We start from the raw sequence: 27,123 nt of genomic DNA, 5'->3' as shown, positions 1-27,123 counted from the left end.
GTTGGGATGTAGTTTTTATGTTTGGTGGGGGATATACTGTTGAAGGTGGAGGAAATAGATCTTTGGGTGATGGTGGATAGGAATCCAAAATTTAGAGGACCTGTTGCCAAAATTGTGAGGTCTGTATAATAACAATGAATTCTGGCAATGATGAAGAGGACACTGACTTTGTGAAGTAAGGAGATTCTGATTCCAACGTATGAAGCTTTTATTAGGCCATGTAATTACTGTGCACAGATATGGTCAACTAGTTTTCAAAAGGGTGAAGAAGTATTGGAAAGAGTCCAGAGGTGCGTGAGTAAGGTGGTTTCTGGTCTCTAGGATGTTCAGTATGAAGGAAGGTTGAGAAGATGCCATTACAGAGTCTAGTGGATAGGAGGGAGATGGAGAGGGGGGGGGGGATATGACAGAGACACATAAGTTGGTAAGGGGTTGTTATATGATTAACATTGAAGAGGTTTTTCATAAAAATGGTGGGAGAACAAAAGGTCATTCCTGGAAGTTGTATAAGAAGGGTGTGAGCAAGGGGGTGAGAAGCAGGTTTTTTGCTTGGAGAGTTGTGAATGATTGGAATGCACTGCCTGAGAGTGGTGTCTCCACAGAATTTGAATGTATTAAAGGCTTGGTATGATGAGCTGTGTGTATGACAAAGGGTCTCCCACGATGAGTCTGATCCTGGGATAATAATAATGGGGATCTTGGGATAATAATAATAAAATTTTATCAAACCAAGAACCCCTGTAACATTCTCTCAAACTTTATAGATCGCTATCATATCATCCATCTTTCTTCTGTCTACCAGTGTCTGCAGTCCACATACTCTCAATCTATCCTTGTAATATCTACATTCCATAATCCGATATCATCTTTGTAACTCTTCTTTGAAGCTTTTTTTTTTAGCAGCTCTTTTATCCCTTTTGAAACCAAATCTTCTCACAGCGGTCCAAGTGCAATCATACCAAGGCTTTGTAAAGTGGCAAAATGACTTCCATATCCTTACATGTCAATGTTTGTTTCAACACTGCAATTATTCTAAGTTGTATTTGCAATTTTTGTTATCTGACCTTTGAAAACTTTAATTTTCCTTCAACCATAACTTCAGAATCTCTAGCCTTGTTAGTTACTCCAAGTATAATCCCACCAGTATAACATGATGGGGTGCTTAAGGGACAAAGCTGTATAACTGAGAGGAGACCTCCATATAGCCATTAAAGGAAAGCGGAGAACCGACCAGGGCTTCGGACCTAATGTCCAATCCTCACCTTCTTGTGGTGCACCCTGTTGGGTATCTACCTGGATACTGACCAAACGAGGATGGGCTGGCAATTTGGGATTTAGCCGACCAAATTGTATTCTTATTGGCTTAAATCATCATCATCAAATTCCTGCTATGTACCCTCAAGGGATTTACAGGATATGACACTACTACATAAAAAATTATATCATTACTAACTTCCTATCTACAATTTTCCTCCAAATCAGTCTGTTACTTGTCAAGACTCCAACATTATCAGATCCTATATTTCAATCATCTAAGGCACTTTGTACCGTATCAATCCACCTATATCTTGGTCTTCCTCTGGGTCGTTTTCCTGCCAACCTGGCAGAGAACACTTGTTTTGCTAATCTTTCCTCTCCCATTCTATTTAAGTGACCATACCACCTTAGATTAGCTCTGCTAATGCATTCCTGGATGATGACAATGTCAAGTTCTTTCCTAATATCCTCATTTTTAATATGATAATGCCATTGATGCCATCTGTTCACGCCTATAATCTTTCTCAGGACTCTCATATCTGCGGTCTCCAGTCTTTGGTCAAGTGTTTTACTTCTGACCCAGCTCTCAGATCCATAAGTTAAAACTGGTTTGAACACTGTCTTGTATACAGCTAATTTAGTGTTCCGACTAATTTCTCTCTTATTCCATATGAATTTATTCAATTGACTTCCCACCATACCAGCTTTGCTGATTCTGTTGTCTATTTCTATATTTAATTTACCATCTTCAGTAAAAATTGTGCCTAAGTAGCTGAAATATTTTACTTGTTCCACAGGTTCTCCATTCACAACACAGTTGACATTTTCAACGATTCTGCCTATTTTCATTGTCTTTGTCTTTTTATTGCTGCCCTTCATACCATATCTATTACAACAGCTATTCACTTTAGTCAGAGAATCTTGCAGACTTGTAGCAGATTTATTTAGAAGTATAACATCATCCGCATAAAGCAAAGAGCTGACATTAACATCTCCAATTTTGATATCAGGTTTAATACCACTTTCCTTCATAACGTGATCTATATAGATAATGAATAACAGAGGGGATAACGTACATCCTTGTCTCACACCAGATTTAACATTAAACCATCTTCCTGTACTTCCTTCAATTCTAACTGCTGACTTACAACTCAAATAAAGACTAAGTATTGCTTGATATAATGCCCCATTGACACCATATAACTGCAGCGTATTGAATAGATTCTCTCTTGGTACCTTGTCATATGCCTTTTCCAAATCGACAAAACTTAAATACAGATCTTTGTTATATTCCCATGCTTTATCGACCATTTGTCGTAAAGTGAAGATCTGATCCTGACAGCCTCTATTTGGCCTGAATCCAGCTTGTTCTTCACCAAGCTTTTCTTCCACAATTCTTCTCAACCGTTTCTCAAGTATACTTGCATAGATCTTACCAGGAACACTCAATAGGGAAATACCTCTGTAATTCTCATTCAGTTTTATTTCCCTTTTTATATATGGGTACTATGAGAGCTCTACTCCAATCATCGGGAATTCGTCCCTCTGTCCAGGCTTTCTGAACTATGCAGTGCAGCCACTGTAAGACTCTTATACCACCATACTTCAGCATTTCTGGTCGAATATCATCTACTCCTGCTGCCTTTCCACATTTCAAGCCTTTGATGGCTTTTTCTACTTCAAGTATGGATATGTATTCCTGACTGCATGCCTGGTCAGTGTTTTTTAACACTATGCTGCCATCACTGCTTGTTTCATTTAGCAGTTTTTCAAAGTAATTACTCCATACTTCAAGGATATCTTTTTCTCCTGTTTTCATGTCACCTTTATCATCTCTAACTTCTTTTATAGCACTCTTTCCTCCATTCCTAAGCTTCTTCAACAACCTCCAGAATATTTTACCACCTTCTTGATATTTATTTTCTATATTCTTGCCAAAGTCCTCCCATGACTTTTGTTTAGCTAGTTTTACACAGTGTTTAGCTTTCTTACATTTGTCTCTGTATTCTGTAAGAGTAAAAGCTGACTTATTTGCCAGGAACTTTTGATATGCTTTCTTCTTTTCCTTCACTGCCTCTTTAACTTCCTGTGTCCACCAGGGAGTTCTGATTTTTTTATCCTTGCACACAACCTCACCACATGCTTCTCTGGCAGAATCAATCAATGTTTTCTTCAGAATTTGCCAATGAATCTCCAAAGTTTGATTCCTGTTCTCAAACTCTTTCATTTTCTTTTCAATAATCTTTGTGTATTTTAGCCTACAGTTCACATCTGAGGGCTGCTCAACTTTTATTCGCTTTAAAACTTTCTTACATGTTATTCTTTTCAATATGAAATTCAATTTTATCCTGCTCAAGACTAAATAGTGATCACTTCCAATTTCAAATCATCTGTACACTCTGGTGTCCTGCACCAGGGAGAAAACATCACTATCAACAATAACATATCTAACATCCTAGGAATAAGAAAAGTCAATGACACTTTTCTTATTCCTAGCCTCTTCTCTCCATGTGAATTTGTGCACAATTTTATGTTGGAACATGGTGTTAGTAATAACCAGTCCATGTCCTGAGCAGAAATCCAACAGATATTTGCCATTATTATTAGCTTTGCTCTTTTCTCCAAATTTTCCCAAAATATTTTTGTATGTCTCACAATCATTTCCTACTCTGCTATTTAGATCCCCCACAAGGACCAACTTTTCCTTTTTCATTGTGTCAGTTGCTTTTTCTAAAGCCTCAAAAAATTCCTCCACTTCTACCTTAGTAGAACCTTCTGTGGGACCATAGGCACAAATAAGTCTCATTGTCCAGTTCCCCATTGTCATATTTGCCCACATTACTCTACTTGAGACTGACTGCCATTCAAGAAGATTAGCCTCGTATTTTGTGTTGAATACTATGGCTACACCTTCTTTTCCTTGATTGTCATTGCCTGAATATAACATTTTGTATTTATTGCTCAGAAAGATCTCACCAGTTTTGGTCTTTTTTGTTTCAGTCACCCCTATTATGTCGATCTGGTACTTATCTAATTCCTCCGCTAGCTCCATTTCTTTGCCATTCAGGCTTCTTACGTTGATAGCACCGATCTTTAACTCTGGTGATGTTAAGTTGGGGTTTGTTTTCAGATTTGTTCCAGTATCTAACTTTTCGCTGTTCACCCTGGTTCCCTGGCGAAAACAACGGGGGCCTTGTTTAACCGGGCGACGCCCTAGCTGGCATGGTTTGTATTCTTATTGGTTTAACCAATAAGAATACAATTTGGTCGGCTAAATCCCAAATTGCCAGCCCATCCTCGTTCGTTCAGTATCAAAGTAGATACCCAACAGGGTGCACCACGAGAAGGTGAGGATTGGACATTAGTTCAGAAGCCCTGGTCGGTTCTCCGCATTCCTTTAAAGGCTATGTGGAGGTCTCCTCTCAATTATACAGCTTTGATCCTTAAGCACCAATATACAAAATTTGTACAACATGACAAATTTTCATGCTGGCGCTGGGGTGTCGCCCGGTTAAACAAGGAGGTTAAACAAGAAAGATTGGAGGTGTGAACAGATAGCATCAATGGCAATATCATATTAAAAACGAGTATATTAGGAAAGAACTTGAAATTGTCAGCATCCAGGAATGCATTAGCAGAGCTAATCTCAGGTGGTATGGTCACTTAAACAGAATGGGCGAGGAAAGATTAGCAAAACAAGTGTTCTCTGCCAGGTTGGCAGGTAAACGACCCAGAAGAAGACCAAGAAATAGGTGGATTGATATGGTACAAAGTGCCTTAGATGATAGAAATATAAGATCTGATAAAGTTGGAGTCTTGACAAGTAACAGACTGATTTGGAGGAAAATTGTAGATAGGAAGTTAGTAATGATGTAAATTGTTCATGTAGTACTATCATATCCTGTACACCCCTTGAAAGTAAATGTCAGGAATTTAACGATAATGATGATGATATAACATGCTGTTAGATAGTGCATCATGCCAAAGTGTATAACTTTAAATTTACTAATACTGACTTACTAACACCTATTAATTACTAATCTTAATAAATATAGTCTAATTAAACTTCCTAAGATTGGGTAACTTTAATTCTTAGGGCTCTAGCTCAACATCTAAGGCTGGCCAATAGTGCCCTCTGTGAGTGCTGAAGATGTCTAAGTGACAGAGACAAAATATTCAAATAATTAAACTTGCCATTTAATTATCTCCCTTTGTGCTGTAATTATTCCATTAAACTGTATCACAAGTATCTGTGCATTACTTTTGAATATAGCTACTCATTCCTTTCTCTGATCATTGTAGTTCTTACTTAGAAGAATCTCACCTACATCAATTTCAATTATGTCGATGTGGCACTTCTCCAATTTTTCTACCAGTCTCTTTATTAACACATTCGCTGCCATGCTACTTCGGCATAGTCTGTTCCCGTACGCCGAGCAAATTATCTTCCACAAATTCAGTACGATAATCTCGTTGCCGGCGGTAAGCGTCATACGAGTATACTCGTAGTTGGCTTGTGCAGAACATATACCTTCTATGAGAATACACAGTTTTGATGCTAGCTCCACAAGCCAAGCATTTTCACTTGTTCAAGGTCAGTACAGTAATCTTGTTGCCGGCGGTAAGCATCATACGAGTATACTCGTAGTTGGCAGTGAACGTGTTAATGATACTACTGATAACTATGGTGCTTATCTTGAATTCTACCATTAAAAAGCCAGTTACTGAGTTTGTCCGAGTAACTGGCTTTTTAATGTTCTCCTTGGTTCCCTACTGGTAGTTCACTGGATTTCAAGCTTTGAAAAAATTTTTGAAACAGAGTATGAGGTATTAACAATCAAACAACCATCAGTAACCATTCAAAAATTATAATAGACAAAATAAGCAATATCCTACCATAGCAACCTCTAGGGCTGGATTATTTAAAGCACAGCTTCCCATTTTCTTGGTTCAAGGCAGCCTTAGGATCTCAGTAATTTTTCAATGGCATCCATAGGCCGAAAGAAATATGTAACTATTCCATTTATTAAGTAGTAAAGACTACTTAATAAATGGAACAAATGGTACCCTTGTGAGTTCAATGCAGTACCACTGCACAGAGTTTGGGAACCACTGATTCAAAGTATTTTGGAGAAATTAATATCATATCATCATCATCAAATTCCTGACATGTACCCTCAAGGGGTGTACAGGATATGATAGTACTACATGAAAAATTTACACCATTACTAACTTCCTATCCACAATTTTCCTCCAAATCAGTCTGTTACTTGTCAAGATTCCAACATTATCAGATCTTATATTTCTATCGTCTAAGGCACTGTGTACCGTATCAATCCACCTATATCCTGGTCTTCCTCTGGGTCGTTTTCCTGCCAACCTGGCAGAGAACACTTATTTTGCTAATCTTTCCTCGCCCATTCTGTTCAAGTAACCATACCACCTGAAATTAGTTCTGCTAACGCATTCTTGGATGCTGACAATGTCAAGTTCTTTCCTAATATCCTCGTTTTAATATTAACTATATTAATTTCAGAAAAATTTACTTAATTTTTCTTACATTAATAGAGTTAGGAAGTCAGAGAGCTCCATGAATTTTAGATTCTTGTTCATGAAAGTTTAAGACATGCAGCTCTCTACATAAATTCAGGAATAAGTGATTGCTTGTGGATGCTTGCATCTTCGAATGCAGATGATGTGAACCCAGGGGAGTTATAATTATAAATATAAAATTACAATTATTATTATAATTATAAAATTACAAAATTATACCAGGGGGAGTTCTGTTTCTTCAACATGCTCCTAAATGCAGACTTAGTAGGGCTAATTTGCTGTTCAATAATTATTATCTGAATAAACTATCTGAGGAAAGCATGTACATATTGCTTCCCTCTGAAGTGTAGTTAATTTTTTATGTATACTCATAATGTGACATACAAGCCACATCATCTCCTTTACATCTACTGTTGATCTTTATAGATAACAAAAACTGCAGCTCACATAGTGAAATTAGTGCAGATAACTGCCAATTTTTAAGAAAAAGGAAGTTATTCTCCCACTTTATAAGGGTTTGATAAGACCACAATTGGTCTTATGAAAATCTTGAAAAGTGGAAGATTATGGTCTTACCAGGTGACCATATCTATATAGAGTTATGGTCAGCTAGTTTCCAAAGAGATGGGAGATAGGTGGAAAGATCCAGAGGCAGGAGGAGATCAAGGAGAGAGAGAGAGAAAGCATGTGGTCTTCAAAGTCTGAGAAATAGATGGAGGAGAGAAGCTATGATAGAAACATACAAGCTAAAGTAGTATTTACAGTATAGATATAAGTGAGATTTTGCCACTTATGTTGGCAGAACTTGAAATCTTCTCTGGAAACTAGCTAAAGATGTGAGGTTCAGATTCTTTTCATAATGAGCATGTGGAATAGGCTAGCATTAGATGCAGTGTCTTCAGTGAATGTGTTCGAAGATATATGTGTGTGCATGTGGCAAGTATTAAAAATATGGCTGAAATGGCCCTCTTTAATGAAACCTTAGACTTGAAGGAACATGCATGATGATAATAATAATAATAATGTGTGTGTGTGGGAGAGAGAGAATGATGATTGGCCAATTCAACAGGCATGCCAGATATTTTATAGCACCTTTCTGTAGACCTAAAAATATCAACTCATCAGGACATGTACTCCAAGCATTTCACAGAGATTGTGGCCCAAGCAGATTTCAATGTGTACCACAGTTAACTCAGACTGGCTCATTCCACAAATACACAACACTGTGGAACCATTCTGAATATGTACCACATATTCAGAATGATTACCACACGATATGAAACATTACCGTGCTGAAATAATCCTTACTAGAAAAATAAATGGTTGAATACAATGGGATGCACCTGGTCTGCAACTAAATTGAAATAGCTTATAACATTCAGATTTGCTTCACCGGGATCAAGGCTTAATGCATGATAATAAAATACTGCCTAGGCCTGGAGGTAATCCCATACCCTATCTATCATCAGCATGAAACAAACAGAACCAAAATTTCTTTAAATGGCTGACCTTTTCCCACAATTGATAGCACTGGTACTCCTATATACACACACTGTAACATTGCCTTTTTTTTTTTTTTTAGCTGAAACAGCAGAATTTTATTATGTCATCTGCTGCTATGTCACATTTATAAGAGACAATGCACTGTGCACTCTGACATGCTCCTTTGCAGATTTCTGTTGCATTGCCAAATCACTGATTTTCAGTCCACCCATAAGACTGCATAATTCTCATAATCCTCCACTGGCTCTTCAACAAGTTGCCTCTGGCTACAGGACAGCTACCTCCTGGATGTTTTTCTGTAATAAATTTAGTTTAATCCTTTATCCAAGTGTAAGCAAACAAAGTTTGCAGCTGAGTATCTCCAGGACTGAGGCAACTCGTGGTAAAGGTGAACCAAGCTCTCATCACTCCTTGTCTTAGTATTCTCCATAATGCAAAGCAACTAAACTAAGTTTGCACCTGAAGTATCTTCAGGACTGTACAAGGAGTGATGAGAGCTTGGTCCACCTTTACCACGAGTTGCCTCAGTCCTGAAGATACTTCAGGCACAAACTTTGTATTTAAATGAGAGCTTGGTCCACCTTTACCACGAGCTACCTCAGTCCTGAAAATACTTCAGGCGCAAACTTTGTTTGCTTACACTTGGATAAAGGATTAAAACTAAATTTATTATAGTCTAACCAAGTGGGAAAAAAAAAAAACTTTCAAGATGTTTTTCTGGTTGCTGGCCTATTCTTGGTACATTCTAGATCAGTGCTTCTTAAACTGATCTGGAGTGAACTAAGAGAATGCAAAATTATGCATAAAAATAATTCTTTTTTGCAGATCATATAAAAATTTTTATAAAATATCAGAAAGGAATTATGACAATGAACCATCATCAGAAAAAATGTTAATCAAAAAAACATATACATAATATTGCAAATAATATAGTAACATAACTATTCTGGGTGGTAGGGAATTGTATTCTCCCCCACCTTGAGAATAAATCTCAGGATGGTGGGGATGCAATCAGTAATGATCAATAATCAATATGAGGTATGAGCAGTATATCTGTGATTTAATGTTAATTCTTTATTCATGTGGTACAAAAAAATAAGAGATTAACAGTCAAGTTCATAAACACCTGTCTGTAAGTCCACCATTGCACATAATTAAGTGATGTTATCTGTAACAGTGCATCTGTAATGTTTATCTGATAATGACTGCCTGTCCAATAAGATAGATTCTTAAAGATACAATGCCACGAAATCCATGGTGGAGTTGAACTGATATGAGATTACGTTAGATGGACATGAAGCAAGTATACTTGTCATTGCCAGTTTTCACTACCTGGTTTCTCTGTTTAGCAAGAAAGAAAGGGCTGCTAACTTTCAGACCAGGTAACTGCAAATCCTTCTAGTAAAACTGAAAAGACTCAAAGTATGAGAAAAAGCAGCAGCAGCAGCAGTTCTGAAAGAAGATAACCTAATCGCAATTCTCCACTTTATTTTTAAGAGAGGAGTATATATTTTACTTTGCATGCACACATACCTCTTTATCATGCTGCAGAATAGCTGGTTCCAAATCAACAGATTCAACAGAAAGCTGTGCATCATTTCCTTCATGCTGTTCATTTAATATACTAGCTGGTGCTGCAGTAGCTGTTAGAGCAGATCCACTTTCATGGAGAATCATTACATCCTTTATATCTTCAGTATGACACTAAAATTTCAAAATAAATGTATATATATTAATATCTTAAATGAAATTAATACAGAATGCATTTTAAAGCACAACCTATTTCTAAAAGCTACAATACAACAAGCAAATTATTTAAATGCATCACAAAATGTAGCATCATTTTAAAATGACATGTGGCTCTCAAGATCTGAAAAAAGAAAACTGAGAAGAAGGAAAGCAACAACAACAAATGGCAGAATGGATTCACAAGAATGGGCCTTATAGTAGATGTGAATCAGGATTATCAAGAACTTATATAAGATGGATAGGATAGGGATATATGTGAATAAATGTTTGGTAATAGACTTTCAGGGTCTCTGAATTTCCACTGTCAAACAATTCTTGAGAATAAACAGAAAATGAGAGTTGTGAGGATGAGGAAAAATTCAGTACAAAGCATAGAGATAACAGTTGTCAAAACAAGTAATTATCAAAAAAAGGATAGTGGCCTCTTGGATAATTAGAAACTCATCAACTGAGTAATTCTGAACTGATCTAATGTAACTAAAAGATAAGGAGATGTCCATGTTATGAACGTAAGTTATGCGTGTTCTTGGTCTAGTTTGCTCATTTGAAGGAAGAAAAATTCTTTGTCAATTACATTAAGGACTACCTCAGACTTGGATAAAAGGCCAAGAAAATTTTCAGATAAACAAACAGCCAGGTTGTTATATTACAGCTTTCTGATACCATTATCAGAAAGGCACAAAAACATTTTAAAAATAATGCACATTTAGAATTCTATTTCAAACTAGATTATTAATAATGATAAAACTTGAGACATTAAATGAGAAAAGCTAGACGGAAACCAAACTCTATGAATGGAATGTGAAGTTCAAGACTGAAAAAGACTTCAGGTGAAGCCACAGAATATTCAGGGTATCCTGAAACTGAAAATCAAGTCCTGCTATCATGATAGCAAGCATATTAATATCCAAGTGTGTTGATTTGTTCTAATTCTATGGAATGACTTCTTGTTGCTCAAACTCACAACAAAAATGTAATTAACATGCATTTCAAATTGAGCAATCAATGGTTATCTGGCACTATACAAGAAAGAGTAGGCTTATGGTTATTACAGATTCATTGCTCAAATGAGTTTTTGATGGAGAGGGATACCAAAAGAGTTAGTTTACTTCTGCTTCCCTCCAAATTTATCATACTACTCTAATAAGGATGAGCTCCACGCAAACACCATCCTCATTAGAGTAATGTGATAATTTAATCAGTTTTCAGCTAAATCTGGTCATTCATATATCCTATAACACAGAAAACAGTGTAAATATACATACAAGTACAACTGGAAAATAAGAATGTCTTAAAATGTCTTACTAATGGAAACATTTTATGGCATCCAATGAAAGTACACATTTAAAAGACCTATTCTTCCTTGTGCACTGTCATAATAATTATTCACTGTTAAAAAGATATGAAGGCTGAAGCGTAAGTCCTTTGTATGTTTGTGTTGTGAAATTCAAAAATGAAAAAAAAAGTCACTATTAGTTACATGTGCTATAGAAGCATTAGTGAAGCAAATTTCTGGTATTAACTGTACTTGTGTCTGGAGAGGCATAAATGTGTTTTTCATGTTCTAATGATTTCTTAGCCATCATGGCTAAGAAATCATTAGAATATGACAAACATCTTTGGCCATCAGGAATAAGTCATACATCATATTAGTTGAAAAAGTTTGATAAATCATAACTAACTGGCATGATTCAGAATGACTTCAGGAAATCTATGCATTAATAAGGAAATGATTCCTCATATAATTAACCAAGATTTGAAGAAACAAAAGATAGTGTACAGTATGTTCTTACAGTTCTTCCATGTGCTAAATGAACGCTGCAGAGAATACACTGAAGTTATTGAAAGAAACCCTAAACTTCATGAATTTTTATAGGTGAAAAGATGTGTTTTCAGTAGAAACGAACTATTGAAAGTGCAGAATGCAAGTCAAGAATCTCTCACAAAAACAAGGTAAAAAATCAGACAGTACTGATCACGTTTTATGATCGTGCTGGGGTGCTTAAGGGTCAAAGCTGTATAACTGAGAGGAAACCTCCACATAGCCTTTAAAGGAATGTAGAGATAGGACCAGGGCTTCTGACCAAATGTCCAATCTTTACCTTCTTGTGGTGCAACCTGTTAGGTATCTACCTGGATACTGAACAAACAACGATGAGCTAGCAATTTGGGATTTAGCCGACCAAATTGTATTCTTATGGTACAACATGATAGAATTTCATGCCAGATGGGGCGTCACCTGGTTAAACAAGACGCCTGTTGTTTCGCCAGGAAATAAGAGCAAACAACGAAAAGTCAGCTAGTGGAACATATCCTAAAACACGTCCCAACTCAACATCACTAGAGTTCAACATCGGCACTATCAAAAACAAAAGCCTGAATGGCAAAGAAATGGAGCTAGCTGAGGAATTAGATAAGTACCAGATCGACATAATAGGGATGACTGGAAGAAAACAGACAAAAAAAAATTGGTAGGATCTTTCTGAGCAATAAATACAAAATGTTACATTCAAGCAATGACAATCAAAGAAAAGAAGGAGTAGCCATAGTATTCAACACTAAATACGAGGCCAATCTTCTTGAATGACAAGTAATATCAAGTAGAGTGATGTGGGCAAATAACAGAATGGGGAACTGGACAATGACACTTATTGGTGCCTATGTTGCACAGAAGGAATCTACTAAGGTAGAAGTGGAGGAATTTTTTGATGCTTTAGAGAAAGTAACTGACACAATCAAAATGGAAAAGTTGGTCATTGTTGGGGACCTAAATAGCAGAGTTGGAAATGATTGCAAGATATACAAAAATATTTTGAGAAAATTTGGAGAAAAGAGCAAAGCTAATAATAATGGCAAATACCTGTTGGATTTCTGCTCAGGACATGGACTAGTTATCATTAACACAATGTTCCAACATAAAAATGTGCACAAATTCAAATGGAGAGAAGAGGCAAGGAATAAGAAAATTCTCATTGACTATGTTATTGTTGATAGTGATGTTTTCTCACTGATGCAGGACACGAGAATGTACCAAGGATTCGAAATTGGAAGAGATCACTATTTAGTCTTGATCAGGATAAAATTGAATTTCATATTGAAAAGAAGAATACGTAAGAAAGTTTTATAGCGAATAAAAGTTGAGCAGCTGCTGTCAGCTGTGAACTGTAGACTAACATACGCAAATATTATTCAAGAAAAAATGAAAGAATTTGAGAACAGGAATCAAATCTTGGAGATTTAGTGGCAAGCCCTGAAGAAAACACAGAATGATTCAGACAGAGAGATATCCAGTGAGGCTGTCTGCAAGGCTAGAAAAATCAGAACTCCAGACACAGGAAGTTAAAGAGGCAGTGAAGGAAGAGAATAAAGCATATCAAAAGTTCCTGGCAAATAAGTCAGCTTGTGCTCTTAGAGAATACAGAGACAAATGTAAGAAAGCTAAACACTGTGTAAAACTAGCTAAACAAAGTTCTTACCAAAGTCTTCATGGGAAGACTTTGGTAAGAACATAGAAAACAAATATCAAGATGTTGGTAAGATATCCTGAAGGTTGTTGAAGAAGCTCAGAAATGGAGGAAAGAGTGCTGTGAAAGGAATTAGAAATGATAAATGTGACATGAAAACTGCAGAAAAAAAAATATCCTTGAAGTATAGAGTAATAACTTTGAAAAATTACTAACTGAAACAAGCAGTGATAGCACAGAAGTAAAAAACACCCAACAGGCATACAGTCAGGAACACATATCTGTACTTGAAGTGGAAAAAGCCATCAAAGGCCTGAAATGTGAAAAGGCAGCAGGAGTAGATGATATTTGACCAGAAATGCTGAAGTATGGAGGTATAAAAGTCTTACAGTGGCTGCACTATAGTTCAGATGGCCTGGACAGAGGGACAAATTCCAGATGATTGGAGTAGAGCCCTCATAGTATCCATATATAAAACTGAATGTGAAAATTACAGAGGTATTTCTCTACTGAGTGTTCCTGGTAAGATTTACGCAGGTATACTTGAGAAACAGTTGAGAATAATTGTGTTAAGTATACTTGAGAATCGGTTGGGAAGGATTGTGGAAGAAAAGCTTGGTGAAGAACAAGCAAGATTCAGGCTAAATACAGGCTGTCAGGATCTGATCTTCACTTTACGACAAATAGTTGAGAAATCAAAGATCTGTATTTATGTTTTGTAGATCGAGAAAAGGCATATGACAAGGTGACAAGAGAGAAGCTATTCAGAACACTACGGTTATATGGTGTCAATGGAGCATTACATAAAGCAATACTTAGTCTTTATTTGAACTGTAAGACAGTAGCTAGAATTGAAAGAAGTACAGGAAGATTGTTTAATGTTAAATCTGGTGTGATACATTATCCCCTCTGTTATTCATTATCTATATGAATCACATTATGAAGGAAAATGGTATTAAACCTGATATCAAAATTGGAGATATTAATGTCATCTCTTTGCTTTATACAGGCAATGTTATACTTCTAAATAAATCTGCTAAGTCTGCACGATTCCCTGACTAAACTGAATAACTGTTGTAATAGATATGGTATGAAGGTCAGCAATAACAAGACAAAGACAATGAAAATAGGTAGAAGCAATGAAAATATAAACTGCATTGTGAATTGAGATGCTATTGAACAAATGAAACATTTCAGCTGCTTAGGCACAATTTTCAGTGAAGATGGTAAATTAAATATGGAAAGCTGGTATGGAAGGAAGTCAACTGAATAAATTTATATGGAACAAAGAGAGAAATTAGTCAAAATACTAAATTGGCTGTATACAAGACAGTGTTCAAACCAATTTTAATTTATGGATCTGAAAGTTGGGTCAGAATTAAAATACTTGGCCATCTGAAGTTAAAGACTAGTAACTACAGACATGAGGGTCCTGAGAAAGATCAGGAGCGTGAACAGATGCTATCAATGGCAATATCATATTAAAATCGAGGATATTAAGAAAGAACTTGACATTGTCAACATTCACAAATGCGTTACCATAGATTATCTCAGGTGGTATGGTCACTTAAACAGAATGGGTGAGGAAAGACACACACTTAGCAAAACAAGTGTGTGTCTCTGTCAGATTGGCAGGAAAAAGACCCAGAGGAAGACCAAGATACAGGTGGATTGATACTGTAAAAAGTGCCTTAGATGATAGAAATATAAGATCTGATAATGTTGGAGTCTTCACAGGTAACAGACCGAATTGGAGGAAAATTGTAGATAGGAAGTTGGTAATGATATACATTTTTCATGTAGTACTGTCATATCATGACAATACCATGACATGTACTATCATGTCATGATAGTACTACATCAAATTTGATGTAGTACTGTCATATATGACAGTACTACATGGGCAGGAATTTGATGATGATGAAATTATGCACATTCATTCCAAATGGTTAAACCACTGTTAAATATTAAGAGGTTCAGAAATGCTTGCTGTAGGAAATCAGTCATGAGTAGTTTGAATATCAAAATGCAGGTAAACTGTTTACTCTGCAGCAACAGTGCTCGAAGTCATAAAGCATTCATTGTTAATTTCTAGCTAGTGGGAGAGAACCCTCCCCCACCATCCATCCACTACTTGACACACTTTCTCGAATGACTTTTTCTGTTTGCAAAACTAAGCCAGGCATGTTCAGTCTAAGTGAGATCCATCATGCAAGTCGAATGACTATAAAGTCAGTCTTGCTCCTTTGTTTATACTACCTTACAGCTCATGTGGTATGCAAAATTCACTATCTTTTCTCACTCACAGTGCCATATTTCTCCTGTTGGAGAAATATGGCACTGTGAGTGCCATATTTCTTTTTTTTAACTTTTTTTTTTTTTTTTGTCAAAATTTCTTCCCCATGAATCTGGTTAGGATACCTACAAAGTTTGAGGGTATTTCATCTACTGGTTCTCTCTACAGATTGTACATATACAATCTGTATACATATACAAAGATGTTATTTTAATAACATGGACACCAAAGAACTTTAAACAGTATACCAAAAGAGGCCTTTCACAAGTCAGTGTAGTAATCTGTTATTTTCTTTCAGTAACTTTCAACTTACTATATTTAAAAGCATGTGAAATCATTTCTCTTTCTTTTGATTTTTTTTCCCAATTATTGCAACTATGTTTCCTTTAATATGAATCCTGTCCATCCTGTCTTCAAACTAATCAGCAACTGCAGTGAGACTTGAACCTAGGTGAGAGATGATACTCTATCTACTTGGTCAATCAGACCAGAAATACATGCACAATCTGTAGAGAGAACCCTTAGATGAAATACCCTCAAATTTTGTAAGTACCCTAACCAGATTCGTGGGGAAGAGATTTTGACAAAAAAAAAAAAAAAAGTTAAAAAAATGACCAACAGGGGAAATATGGCACTGTAAGGAAGAAAAGATAGTGAATTTTGCATACCATGTGAGCTGTAAGGCAGTATAAATGCAGGAGTAAGAAATTTGACTTGCATGATGGTTCTCACTTAGCCTGAACATGTCTGGCTTATGAAGTCGTTCTACAGGATTGGAAAATGCTGCAGCAGCATTTGCAAATATAGATGCCTAACGACTTTGCAAAAAGGTCCGGCGACACCAAATGTAGTAACATGGTTCATCGATTTGAAGAGAGAGACAAGCAGTTTCCCAGTCCAATCAGGAAGAGGAAACAAATTATAAATTCAATTGCAACTGCAATTGTTGAGCTGTCAAATTAGAATGTTGTAGGTTCATGCAGTGCTCTGGCATGGCAAGACAATTAGATTTGTCATAAATAATGCTATAGAGAACTTTGCATAAAGTGTTGCAGTGTTACCCATATAAATTCAGCCACAGCCAAGAGTTGCAAAAGGGAGATGTCAGCATCCAAAATACATTTACACTGACATTTCTGGTGCACACACACAGAAGTGGATAAGGACTGGCCTTGGAACATCTTATGGAGTGATGAAGCACATTTTGTTTGTGTGAGTAAAACTCTCAAAACTGCCACATCTGGGCTACACAGAATCCCCATGCTTTTCAGCAAATCCCCTTAGGTTGCAGTATGGATAGGATTTACAGCCAAATTCATTATCAGGCCATTTTTCTTGGAAGAAATCCATCAAACCAGACCTGCGATCTGCACAGTCATGGTTATTAGTTATCAGCTGCATCATCCCATTCACAATCACATCTACAGTGAAGAGGATGCTTGAACACAAGTCTTAATGGAAGATGAAGCACCTCCTCACATAGATGTGAAGTTCAGCGATTATTTCACATAGTATAGAATAATCAGTAGCTCATTTTCTATGAAACAGCCACTGATTCACCAGACATCAACCACCATGACTTTTGGCTTTAGGGTAACCCCAAAAGCATGGTGTATTAGGACAAAGTTCTCTGCCTGGGAGATTTGAAAGACAAAATTGCACATCATGTGTGAAACCTTTTGACAGATCAGTTGCGTTTCCACTGTAGACAATGCTGTATGGCAGAATAAGCTATTGGTTCTGTACAAACACGAACACATTAAACATCACCTTCATTGATCATCCAGATTTCCTTGATAGTTCCTTGCAGAATGTCAACTCTGTGATGTTTTTGTATCACATTATTTTATGAAAAGAGCATCACTGAATAACTTTGTTTGCCACTGACTCTAAATCATGTCACAATCACATACCATCAAGTTAACATCAACGTAATTTTCTCTGGCTAACAGAGCCATATTTTCCTTATCAGTCCTTTTTGAACTTTTTTTTTATTGTCAAAACCTTTTCGCCATGATCTAGTTGGGGTATTTCACCTACTGGTTCTCTCTATAGATAGCTCTGAATAGGGACTTTAATTTAAAACACCCTGCACATTTGATACCTACCTCTACCTATTAAGAAAGAGAAAACACTATTAAGTACTGCTAATTATGACATCTCATAATTAAAATTACTAACTACTTTTGAAGAAATGCATTTTCATAATATACTCATTCATTTTCTAATCCTATGCATTTAATTTTGTTATATTAAATAAGTTCAATACCTCTTCTTTTTCAGGTAGTTCATAGTCATCAGAAGTGTTCTCTTCATCAGAAAATTGTTCATCTTCTGAATCTTTAGGCATATCTACTGTAGCAGACCATGGCTATTATACCGAAAAAAAGAAGACAACAGAAGCTATTAAACAATAAAAGTGATAACAGTTTATATTACAAATATTACCATAATATACTTAATATAAACTATATTATCTATTCAGTCTTAACATGCTGGCATTTCAACCTTTCTATTGCATAATTTTCTTCTTTAAATATTTCAATAAACAGTGTTTTGCATTTTTAATAAATAACGTGATTTTAAAATGAGAAAGAAAGGGTGCATTGGGAAGATGTGTAATTAGAGTATCTAGAAAAAGTAGGCTATTATTACTTAAATAAAGAGCCAATAGGCTTCACTTCGGCGATGTAACATTATTTAAATTAAGGGGATATTAAATCCCACATTATTTCAAAGCCGAATAAGACACTCAAAGATAGGAATCAAAGAGTTTCATGCCAAATATAGAAAACCATAAAAGTTTCAGCGGACTGTAGCATAAGCTAAAGCACATAGTTCAACACTAGGGCAACTCGTTGCAAAGGTGGGTAAAGTTCTGATCACTATTCTTAGTATTTCCCATAATGCAAAACACATCTCCTAGGAGATGTTTGATGTTATACATTATGGAAGGTCACTACCCAGACCGGTTTCGACCTTTATTGAAGTCTCATCAGTGAGTAGGTAGACCAGATAATACTGGGGTTATAGCAAAGAGAACTTACATACTTTGCTATACGAATTGTCAAAAAGGTGCAGCCATAAATTACTTAAATAAAGAGCCAATAGGCTTCACTTCGGCGATGTAACATTATTTAAATTAAGGGGGTATTAAATCCCACATTATTTCAAAGCCGGATAAGAAATTCAAAGATAGGAATCAATGTAAGCTAAAGCACATAATTCAACACTAGGGCAACTTGTTGCAAAGGTGGGTAAAGTTCTGATCATTATTCTTAGTATTTCACATAATGCAAAACACATCTCCTAGGAGATGTTTGATGTTATACATTAAGTAATTTATGGGTGCACCTTTTTGACAACTTGTATAGCAAAGTATATATGTTCTCTTTGCTATAACCTCAGTATTATCTAGGTCTGCCTAGTCACTGATGAGACCTCAATAAAGGTCGAAATCGGTCTGGTAGTGACCTTCCACCATAATGTATAACATCGAACATCTCCTAAGAGTTTTGCATTACGGGAAATAAAGAATAGTGATCAGAACTTTACCCACCTTTGCAATGAGTTGTCCTAGTGTTGAACTATGTTCTTTAGCTTACGTTACAGTCTGCAGAAACTTTTATAGTTTGCTATATTCAGCATGAAACTCTTTGATTCCTATCTTTGAATTTCTTATTCGGCTTTGAAATAATGTGAGATTTTAATATCCCTTAATTTAAATAGACTATTATTATTTTATTTTTCAATAGTGAACTGGATTCTGGGGTGCTATCTGATGAGATGGAGGAGGGAAGAGTAACGTGTCCGAACTGTGTGGCTAAACAGAGAACACATCATCAATGTATCTTAACCAGATAGAAGGAGAATGTTCAAGATCAGCAGTATCAAGAGCATGTTTTCCAAAATGCTTCATATAATAATTAGCTGGGGGGGTCCATGGCTATACCCTTAATCTTTTAATAAATAGTATATTTCCAAATGAATTAGCTAGAATGAATGAATAGTAAGATTATTTAGAGTTTCTGAAAGAGTGATATTGGTAAAAAGGGAGGTGACATCAAAGTTAAACATATAATTTTCTAAAACTAAATTTTGGATTAAAGATTTAAAATAAGTAGAATTTTTAATATAAAAAGAAAAATGACCTGTAAGCATGGTTAAGAATTTAGCTATTTGGCTAACTTAAAAGAGGGAGAGTCAGTAGCTATTCAGGAATGGAGATGGTTTCTGCATTTATGAATTTTTAGCAATCCATATATACAGGGGGATGAGTAAAGAGCGAGGTTTTTTTTTTTTTTTTTTTAAACTATTTCATGAGGCCAAGATATGACATTTTTAAGGAGCCTTTTTAATGTTTTCTTTCGAAAATTGGTGGAATCATAATCTAGTGGTGTATAAGTAGTGTAGTCTCTCAGCAAGACATTCATCTTGCCTTCTGTGAATATAATCTTCTGATTATAGAAGATCACTGCCAAGAAAACCCAGCTTTCTAAAGTCTTTCTTTCTTTTTTTTTTTTTTTAAATAAAGCAAAAGTAACTTATCATAATCAAGCCAGGGACAATTGTCGTCCTACTATAACAAGTATGATAAAGCTGCATGTTCTCACACTTCACAACATAAATGCAGCTGTATCCTAGGTTTAATTAGAGAGCAGTTGTGTGAGAAAACTTGATCCATTAGAGGGGGCCCATTTCACATTGCATCATCATCTTCTAACGCAAGGAGTTCTGTTGATACTATGGCGAGGACTATGAGAGCGACTACGAGAATAACGTCTTCGTGTTGAGACGGGACCGTGATCTTCTGCTTCCTCCATAACCACCGCCGCACCAACTACAGGTCAAGGTCCAGGCTGGAAAGCCAATTCAAGGCCTCATCCGTCCTGTAGACTACCACTGTGAAATTGGTGCCTTGGGTAGTCGTACACAATATGAGTAATCGTTTGAGCCACGAGAGAACAATCACAATAAGGGTGATCTGACAGTCCCATTTATGTAGAAGGTAGCCACATCTGCCCTGACTAATTCTGATCCTGTTTATTGACGACCAAATCTTCCTAGGAAGATCAAAATCAGGCTGCCGAGCACAGGGATCCTCTACCAGGAAGCCGTTTATTGGAAGATTGTTGGACCAGTATTCTCTCCATATGTCAGATATTGATGGCAGCGCAGCTGAAGAGAGTTCATCCATGGACCAGAGAGGCTTTCTAGATTTGAGGCATAGACTAGGTGGGTTTATGAGAGTCTGATGTAGGGGCAGGAGTGGATTGCTCACTGCTTTATTAAATTCCTTAATCGAGGATTGTCTTCTCTGTATGTGTGGTGGAGCAATGTTAGATAGAACAGGCAGCCAGGAGAGAGGGGTGCTTCTCACTGTCCCACTAATTGTGAGCATGATAGAGTTTAGCTGGGTGTCTATAATGTTAGTGTGGCACTTCTTTCCCAGACAGGGGCACAATATTCTGCTGCAGAGAATGTGAGGGCTAGTGCAGGCGACCTTAGGACTTCTGCACCACAACCCCAGGTTGTCCCAGAAAGCCTTGAAATGATATTATTTCAATTTTATTGGAGAGGTTGATGATGTGCCTTTTATAGGTTAGGCTTCTGTCCAGGCTCACCCCAAGGTATTTTGGGTGAGGCTTGTGTTCTACCATTTTTCCACAGAAAGAAAGGTTCAGTTGTCGATTCGCCTCTGTATTGTACAGGTGGTATACTGAGGACACTGTTTTCGTTGGATTTTGCTTCAAGTATCACTGCTTAAAGAACTCTTGCCAGGTGTTCAGTTCTGTATTTGAGGTTGATTCTAGGTTAGTAAAGGAGGTGGATTGATGTAAGATCGCTAGGTCATCGGCATACATATACTTGCTTGATCTGGTATGAGGTAGATCATACACATAGATGTTAAAAAGTATAGGGGATAACACAGAGTCCTGAGGAAGATCGATGTGAAGGAATCTGGGCCTGCTCTTTTTTCTGCCAATATGGACCTGGATCTTTCTGTTGGAGAGAATAGAATCAAAAGTTGGAAAGTGTTTTTTTTACACTTTATAATATTTCCTAGTTTTAGGAGGAGGCCCCTGATCCAGACAGTGTCATAAGCAGATGTTAGGTCAATAAAAGTGACTCCAGATTTAAGTTTCTTCTGGAAGCCTGCTTCAATTTGAGTTGTCAGAGCCAGGACCTGGTCACAGCAATTTCTTCCTGGCCTGAAGCCAGCTTGTTCAGTTGGTAGTGCTCTTTCAATGAGTGGTGAAATTCTTTTAAGGAGAATTCTTTCAAAGAGCTTAAAGGTGGTGCAAAGCAAGGAGATAGATCGCAAGTTTTTCACATCATTTGGGTCTTTCCCTGGTTTGGACACGGCAATTATTTTTGGCTTCCTGCCACAGCTTTTGTAGTTTACCAGTCATGATGATTTCTGAGAAAAAGGCAGCCAGCCATGTTTGGCCATGTTGACCAAGATGTTTTAGGAACTCTCAGGGAGTATACCATCCGCTCCTGCAGCTTTGCCATTCTTGATAAGTTTTAAGGCTATTTGTACCTCTTCCCGAGATACTGGGTGTACGAGTTCAGGAAGCTCCGGTTCCATCTTCAGGATGGAAACCTTCCACCATCTGGTGGAAGCTTGTACAGCAATTTTCCTGGTAGAGCTGGGATGAATCTTGGAGGTTTTCAATAAATGGTTAGCCATTTGATCAGGGGTTATCTCTGTTGTTTTGTGTTGTTGGCTCTGCTCCACCTAATTTTCTCAGAAGTGACCAGCTTCTCCAACTAGATGTGACGAAATCAAGTTCATTGATAGTTGAGATCCATCTTTCCTTTCTGTTTTTATTGAGGATTGATATGAGCTCCTCAGCAACTTTGATAGTGAATGTGAAACTGAAGATCCAACTTTGATAGTTGGATCTTCAGTTTCCTCATATTTGGCTAGGAGTTCCTCACTTTCTCTACTCCAGCATGGGATATATTGTTTTCTGTAGCCTCTAGGTATAGAGGCTTTTGCTGCAGATTTGAATAGTTTAACAAATCTAGGATAGCAATTAGGGTGGGTGAAAGTGCAGCATTTATTCCATCAAGCCTCTAATGGTTTGCTCGATTTGTTTCTGAAATGCAGTCCAGTTGGACCTGAGGAGATTCCATCTAACGATTGGTGTTCCGCTGATGACTGAGATTGATGTTCCTATCTCTATTAATGTAGGACGATGTTGACTATTACGGAATCTGTTAAGGATGGTTCTGGTTGATGGTAGTCTTCGGAGTCTTTAGTGACTATGCACAGATCTGGGGTGTAGGTTCTGTTCCATCTGGCGAGTAAAGTGTGCCGTCCTGCTTGGCATCATAATTCAAATACAAGTTATATGTATCCATTCAGTTAGCTAGATTATTACCATCCCGGCTGTTAGAGGAATAGTCCCACATGGTATGATGGGAATTGAAATCGCCAACATAGATAGCAGGGTGAGGAGGAGGAGGTCGGTCCATCTGATCAGGCCAGGATTGTGATGGAGGTTTGTAGACATTGTATATGGTGATATTTTTAACTTTAATACCTATGGAGTATTCTGTATCAGGAACACTTTGGGTTATATCCTTGAGACCAGGCCGGATATAGGTTGCTAGGCCATGTTTGAGGTGGCAGTTATAAGACACGAGAAGGAGTCCTGGGATCTTTAGTCTATTGAGGGCTGAGTCAGGCACATGGGTTTCCTGGAGAGCCAAGACGTCAATTGCTTTATCTTTGGTTATTTTGCCGATGACTTCGGCTTTGGATTTAGATAGCCCTTCTATATTTAGGGAACATATCTTGAGGTAGTGTTGATTAGGGGACTGTAACATATTTTTCGAAGCTTACCCTCCACCTAAACAAGCAACGCAATCCTTGTTATTCTGGGCAATGATCGAACCGGCATGGAACTTTTTGTGTTTTGTATTCATCATAATTGTGAGTAGTCCAGCAGGCTTGGAAACCTATGGACGCCTTGTCTGAAGCACCAACAATGTACCACAAGGCAACACTACTGGCGTGGGAACACAGGAAGGCTGTCTCAATCCCCAGTGAAGTTTGAGAAAGGATGTTTGCTATGTCAAGCCTGATATTATTGCCGATTGCAGGAGGCAAGTTATAAATACCATGTTATATGTGCTGCATGAAACCTGAGACAGAGCTACTGGAAAGTTGTGACCGAGGCTAAGGACAAGCTTTTTAGACGAAAGGTTAACTATACGTGCAGTATTTATTCCACCAAGCCTCATAACAAGTTCAAACTAGCAAATAAGTCTAAATAGATTATTGTTTTATTTCTAACCCAGCTCTTGGATCTCTAAGTTAAAAGTGGTTTGAACACCATCTTATATACAACTGGGTTAGAATTTATTTTCTTTTCCTATTTAATTTGCTACTTCACTAAAAATGATACCTGAATAGGAAGGAATATTGGTAGCAATATTCCTGCCTAACTTCATAGTTTTGTCTTTTTACTGTTCATTTTCATACCAAATTTCAGCTAACAGGTTAATAGTTCTATTAACTTGGTTACAACCCCAAAAAAAAATATAAAAACCAATGACATTTTCTCTCAACATCCTACAAAGGAAGAAGTTTGCAGAACTCCTTAAGGCATTTATTTCAAGTATGTGGAATGAAGGATTTTGAAGAAATTCCTACTCACAGCCAGCTTCAAGTTCATTAACCAAATGTGCAATCTTTGAATACTTCTCCAAAAGATAAAGTGCCACTATGGCTGATACCTACTGGTATTGATCAAATTCTGTGTTCGTGCAACTTGTCTTATTTAACCAAATTCCTATGCTGAAGCTTTACAATTTAAGTTAGGCCAATGTAGGTCTAACTTAAATTGTAATAATTGCCCTTCTGTTCCAAACGTTTGGTAAATTATTATTCTCAACTGAATTGAATCTTTTTTTATATATAGTCTGAGGAACAAACAGACATGGCACCGACCTTAATAAGATGTAGGACCTCCTGCTGCGATGACTGCAATCCTACAAGGCATATAAGATCCTGGACTGTTGTGCGCAATGTCCTTTGACCTCACTGAATGCTCCAGTTCATCCCAAAGATGTTCAATGGGGTGAAGATCAAGACTCTGGAGGGCATTCCAGAGTGTGATGTTCATACCTATGAACAATGCAGTTACAGTGTCAGCCTTATGACATGGTGCATTTCTTGCTGAAAGAAACAATGGCTAGTGCATAGAAATAATATGAAATAGAAAGCACTGCTTGTCCAGAATGTTAAAATACCTCTCAAGGTGCAATGTTCATGCACCACAAACATAGTTCTGAGACCAAACTAGGAAAAATAGGACCATAACATCACACAACCATCTCCGAATTTCACAGTTGGGGTTACACACTCTGGTAAGAAACATTCACAAGGGATCTGCCACACCCACCAACCCATCTGCTTGGTGGAGGATGTAGTGTAGCGTGATTCGTCACTCCATAACATAGCTTTCTAAGCCAAGTCTCACTGAACATGATGCTGCATGTTGGTTCAGGCAGTGAGGGACCTGCATATTGTGGTCCTACAATGAACCCATGTTGTGAACCTCAATTCTGAATATTTTTGTGCACATTTGTGTACCAGTCTATGCCCGGAGCTCTGCATTCAATGTGTTAGCCAACGAATGGTGATTTTTACATATTATCCTTCATAGCACACCCTACAGTTACATTCAATGAATGTGGTGGGACATCCAATGCAGGTAGCAGTTGCAGTTAATCTCTGCTCTTCCATCTCAGTATGGTATCACTGACTGTTGAACTGGCATGGCCCAATTTGTCAAACAGATAAGCCTACAACATGGCATCTATCACAATGCCTCTTTCAAATTCTGCCAGTTCCCTTCTTGTAGCCATTTCACCCAGACATAGTTGCACTGGCTTGGAAGCATCACATTCCTCCAATTTATACTGGTTACAAACATGCGACGTTACATTGCATGATGCACCTCATTCACAGGGATGTCTACTGACTTTTTTCCAGGCAATATATATCCCAACAATGCTTCATCCTAGCTACTACATAACTGCATGTCTAAAAAAGGTTCCAATGTAATGCATGTTCTCACTGTTGGTCTGTATTCAAATTTCAATTATTCTGTGATCCACAGTAATGTTTTATGAGGCATAAAACAAAATATTTATTAATATGATTAATAAATTGGTATTTTATTGTAGCATATATGTTGTGTGTAAATATGGAAGTCCCATGGGTGTCTTTTCACTAAAGTGAGCTAAATGATTCATGAAAATGCTCATTGCAATTTCTCAAGTTATTTGTGAAGCAGAAATGTATTTATTATTATGGAATCATCACCTACTTTAGACTATTCTCCCACTTTGTTATGCAAAGCACAACAAAGATGCAGAAGTGGAAGAATATTCATGCATCCAATAGATATCCACAATCACCTGATTAATGATGTTAATTATAATATATATTAAATAATAATTATTTATTATTATGAATTTTCAACCTCATTCTAAATGCAAGGAAAATGTATTGCCTTATATTCTTTGCATAAATTACACTTTTTTTTTTAAACATCAACTCATTCACTATCTAGTTATCTGATCATGGGTGGCCTCCAATGAATGTGATAAAGAAGTTTTGTTTTCAACCAGGAGATAGCATCTTATGTATTGATTTAATCATTCCTTAAGTTAATTCCTTCATAGACTGTTCCTGCCAAAAGTTAGTATGAACAGAGATACTCTCAAAGATAAATTAGCTTAATAATATAAATTACAGCTGTTTCCAAAATGTGAAGTACTATAAAAAAGTATTCTCAAACATTTTATTTTGTGTAACATTAAAGAAAAAAAAATTAATTTAACAAGACCAGTTTTCATTTGTGTGCAGTTATAATACAGTATTGTTGTAAGCTCACAGTTCACAACATGAACTTATTATAATTATGTTGGTGAGCATATATATTGAAAAGGGGTTTCAATAGTGTTATTTAAAAAAAAAAAACACAATTATCTTGCAAAACCCCAAGTCAGAGACTGGATTGCATTATTTATTTCATTTTCTGTAGCTTTCATAAACTTGTCATTCCCGGAATTATTTTATGGATAATTTATATAAATTTGCCCTTCATTATGGACAATAAATGAAAGGAATGCAAACTACACATTTTGCTTTTGTAAAGCGCAAAATGGCAGGTACAGTTTTGTACGTGCTGTTTTGCACTTTTCAAAAGGTACAGGAACCAGAGTAAACTAAAAACTTCTGTTGTGTATCATCAACTAAAGACAATCAAGACATGC

At 36.8% G+C, this 27,123-nt stretch overlaps 1 protein-coding gene across 3 annotated transcripts in view; it reads right to left on the bottom strand.

The window, feature by feature from the left end:
- Nucleotides 1-27,123, bottom strand: part of mute (gon-4 like protein muscle wasted) — a 469,386-nt gene that overhangs the window by 328,083 nt on the left and 114,180 nt on the right. For all 3 annotated transcript variants that reach the window (XM_090406009.1, XM_090406011.1, XM_090406010.1), the window contains exons 8-9: nucleotides 18,092-18,193; nucleotides 9,847-10,017 (exon numbers count right to left, since the gene is read on the bottom strand). In XM_090406009.1, the coding sequence (XP_090262135.1) occupies nucleotides 9,847-10,017; nucleotides 18,092-18,193 (273 nt within the window). The remainder of the gene's footprint in view (nucleotides 1-9,846; nucleotides 10,018-18,091; nucleotides 18,194-27,123) is intronic.

Source organism: Typopeltis vanoorti, chromosome 16 (genome assembly GCF_054136105.1).
Source record: "Typopeltis vanoorti isolate ZY-2024b chromosome 16, IOZ_Tvanoo_1.0, whole genome shotgun sequence".
Taxonomy (NCBI): domain Eukaryota; kingdom Metazoa; phylum Arthropoda; class Arachnida; order Uropygi; family Thelyphonidae; genus Typopeltis; species Typopeltis vanoorti.
Note: the sequence above shows the minus strand (reverse complement) of the source record. Positions and strands in the feature narration are given on the sequence as shown.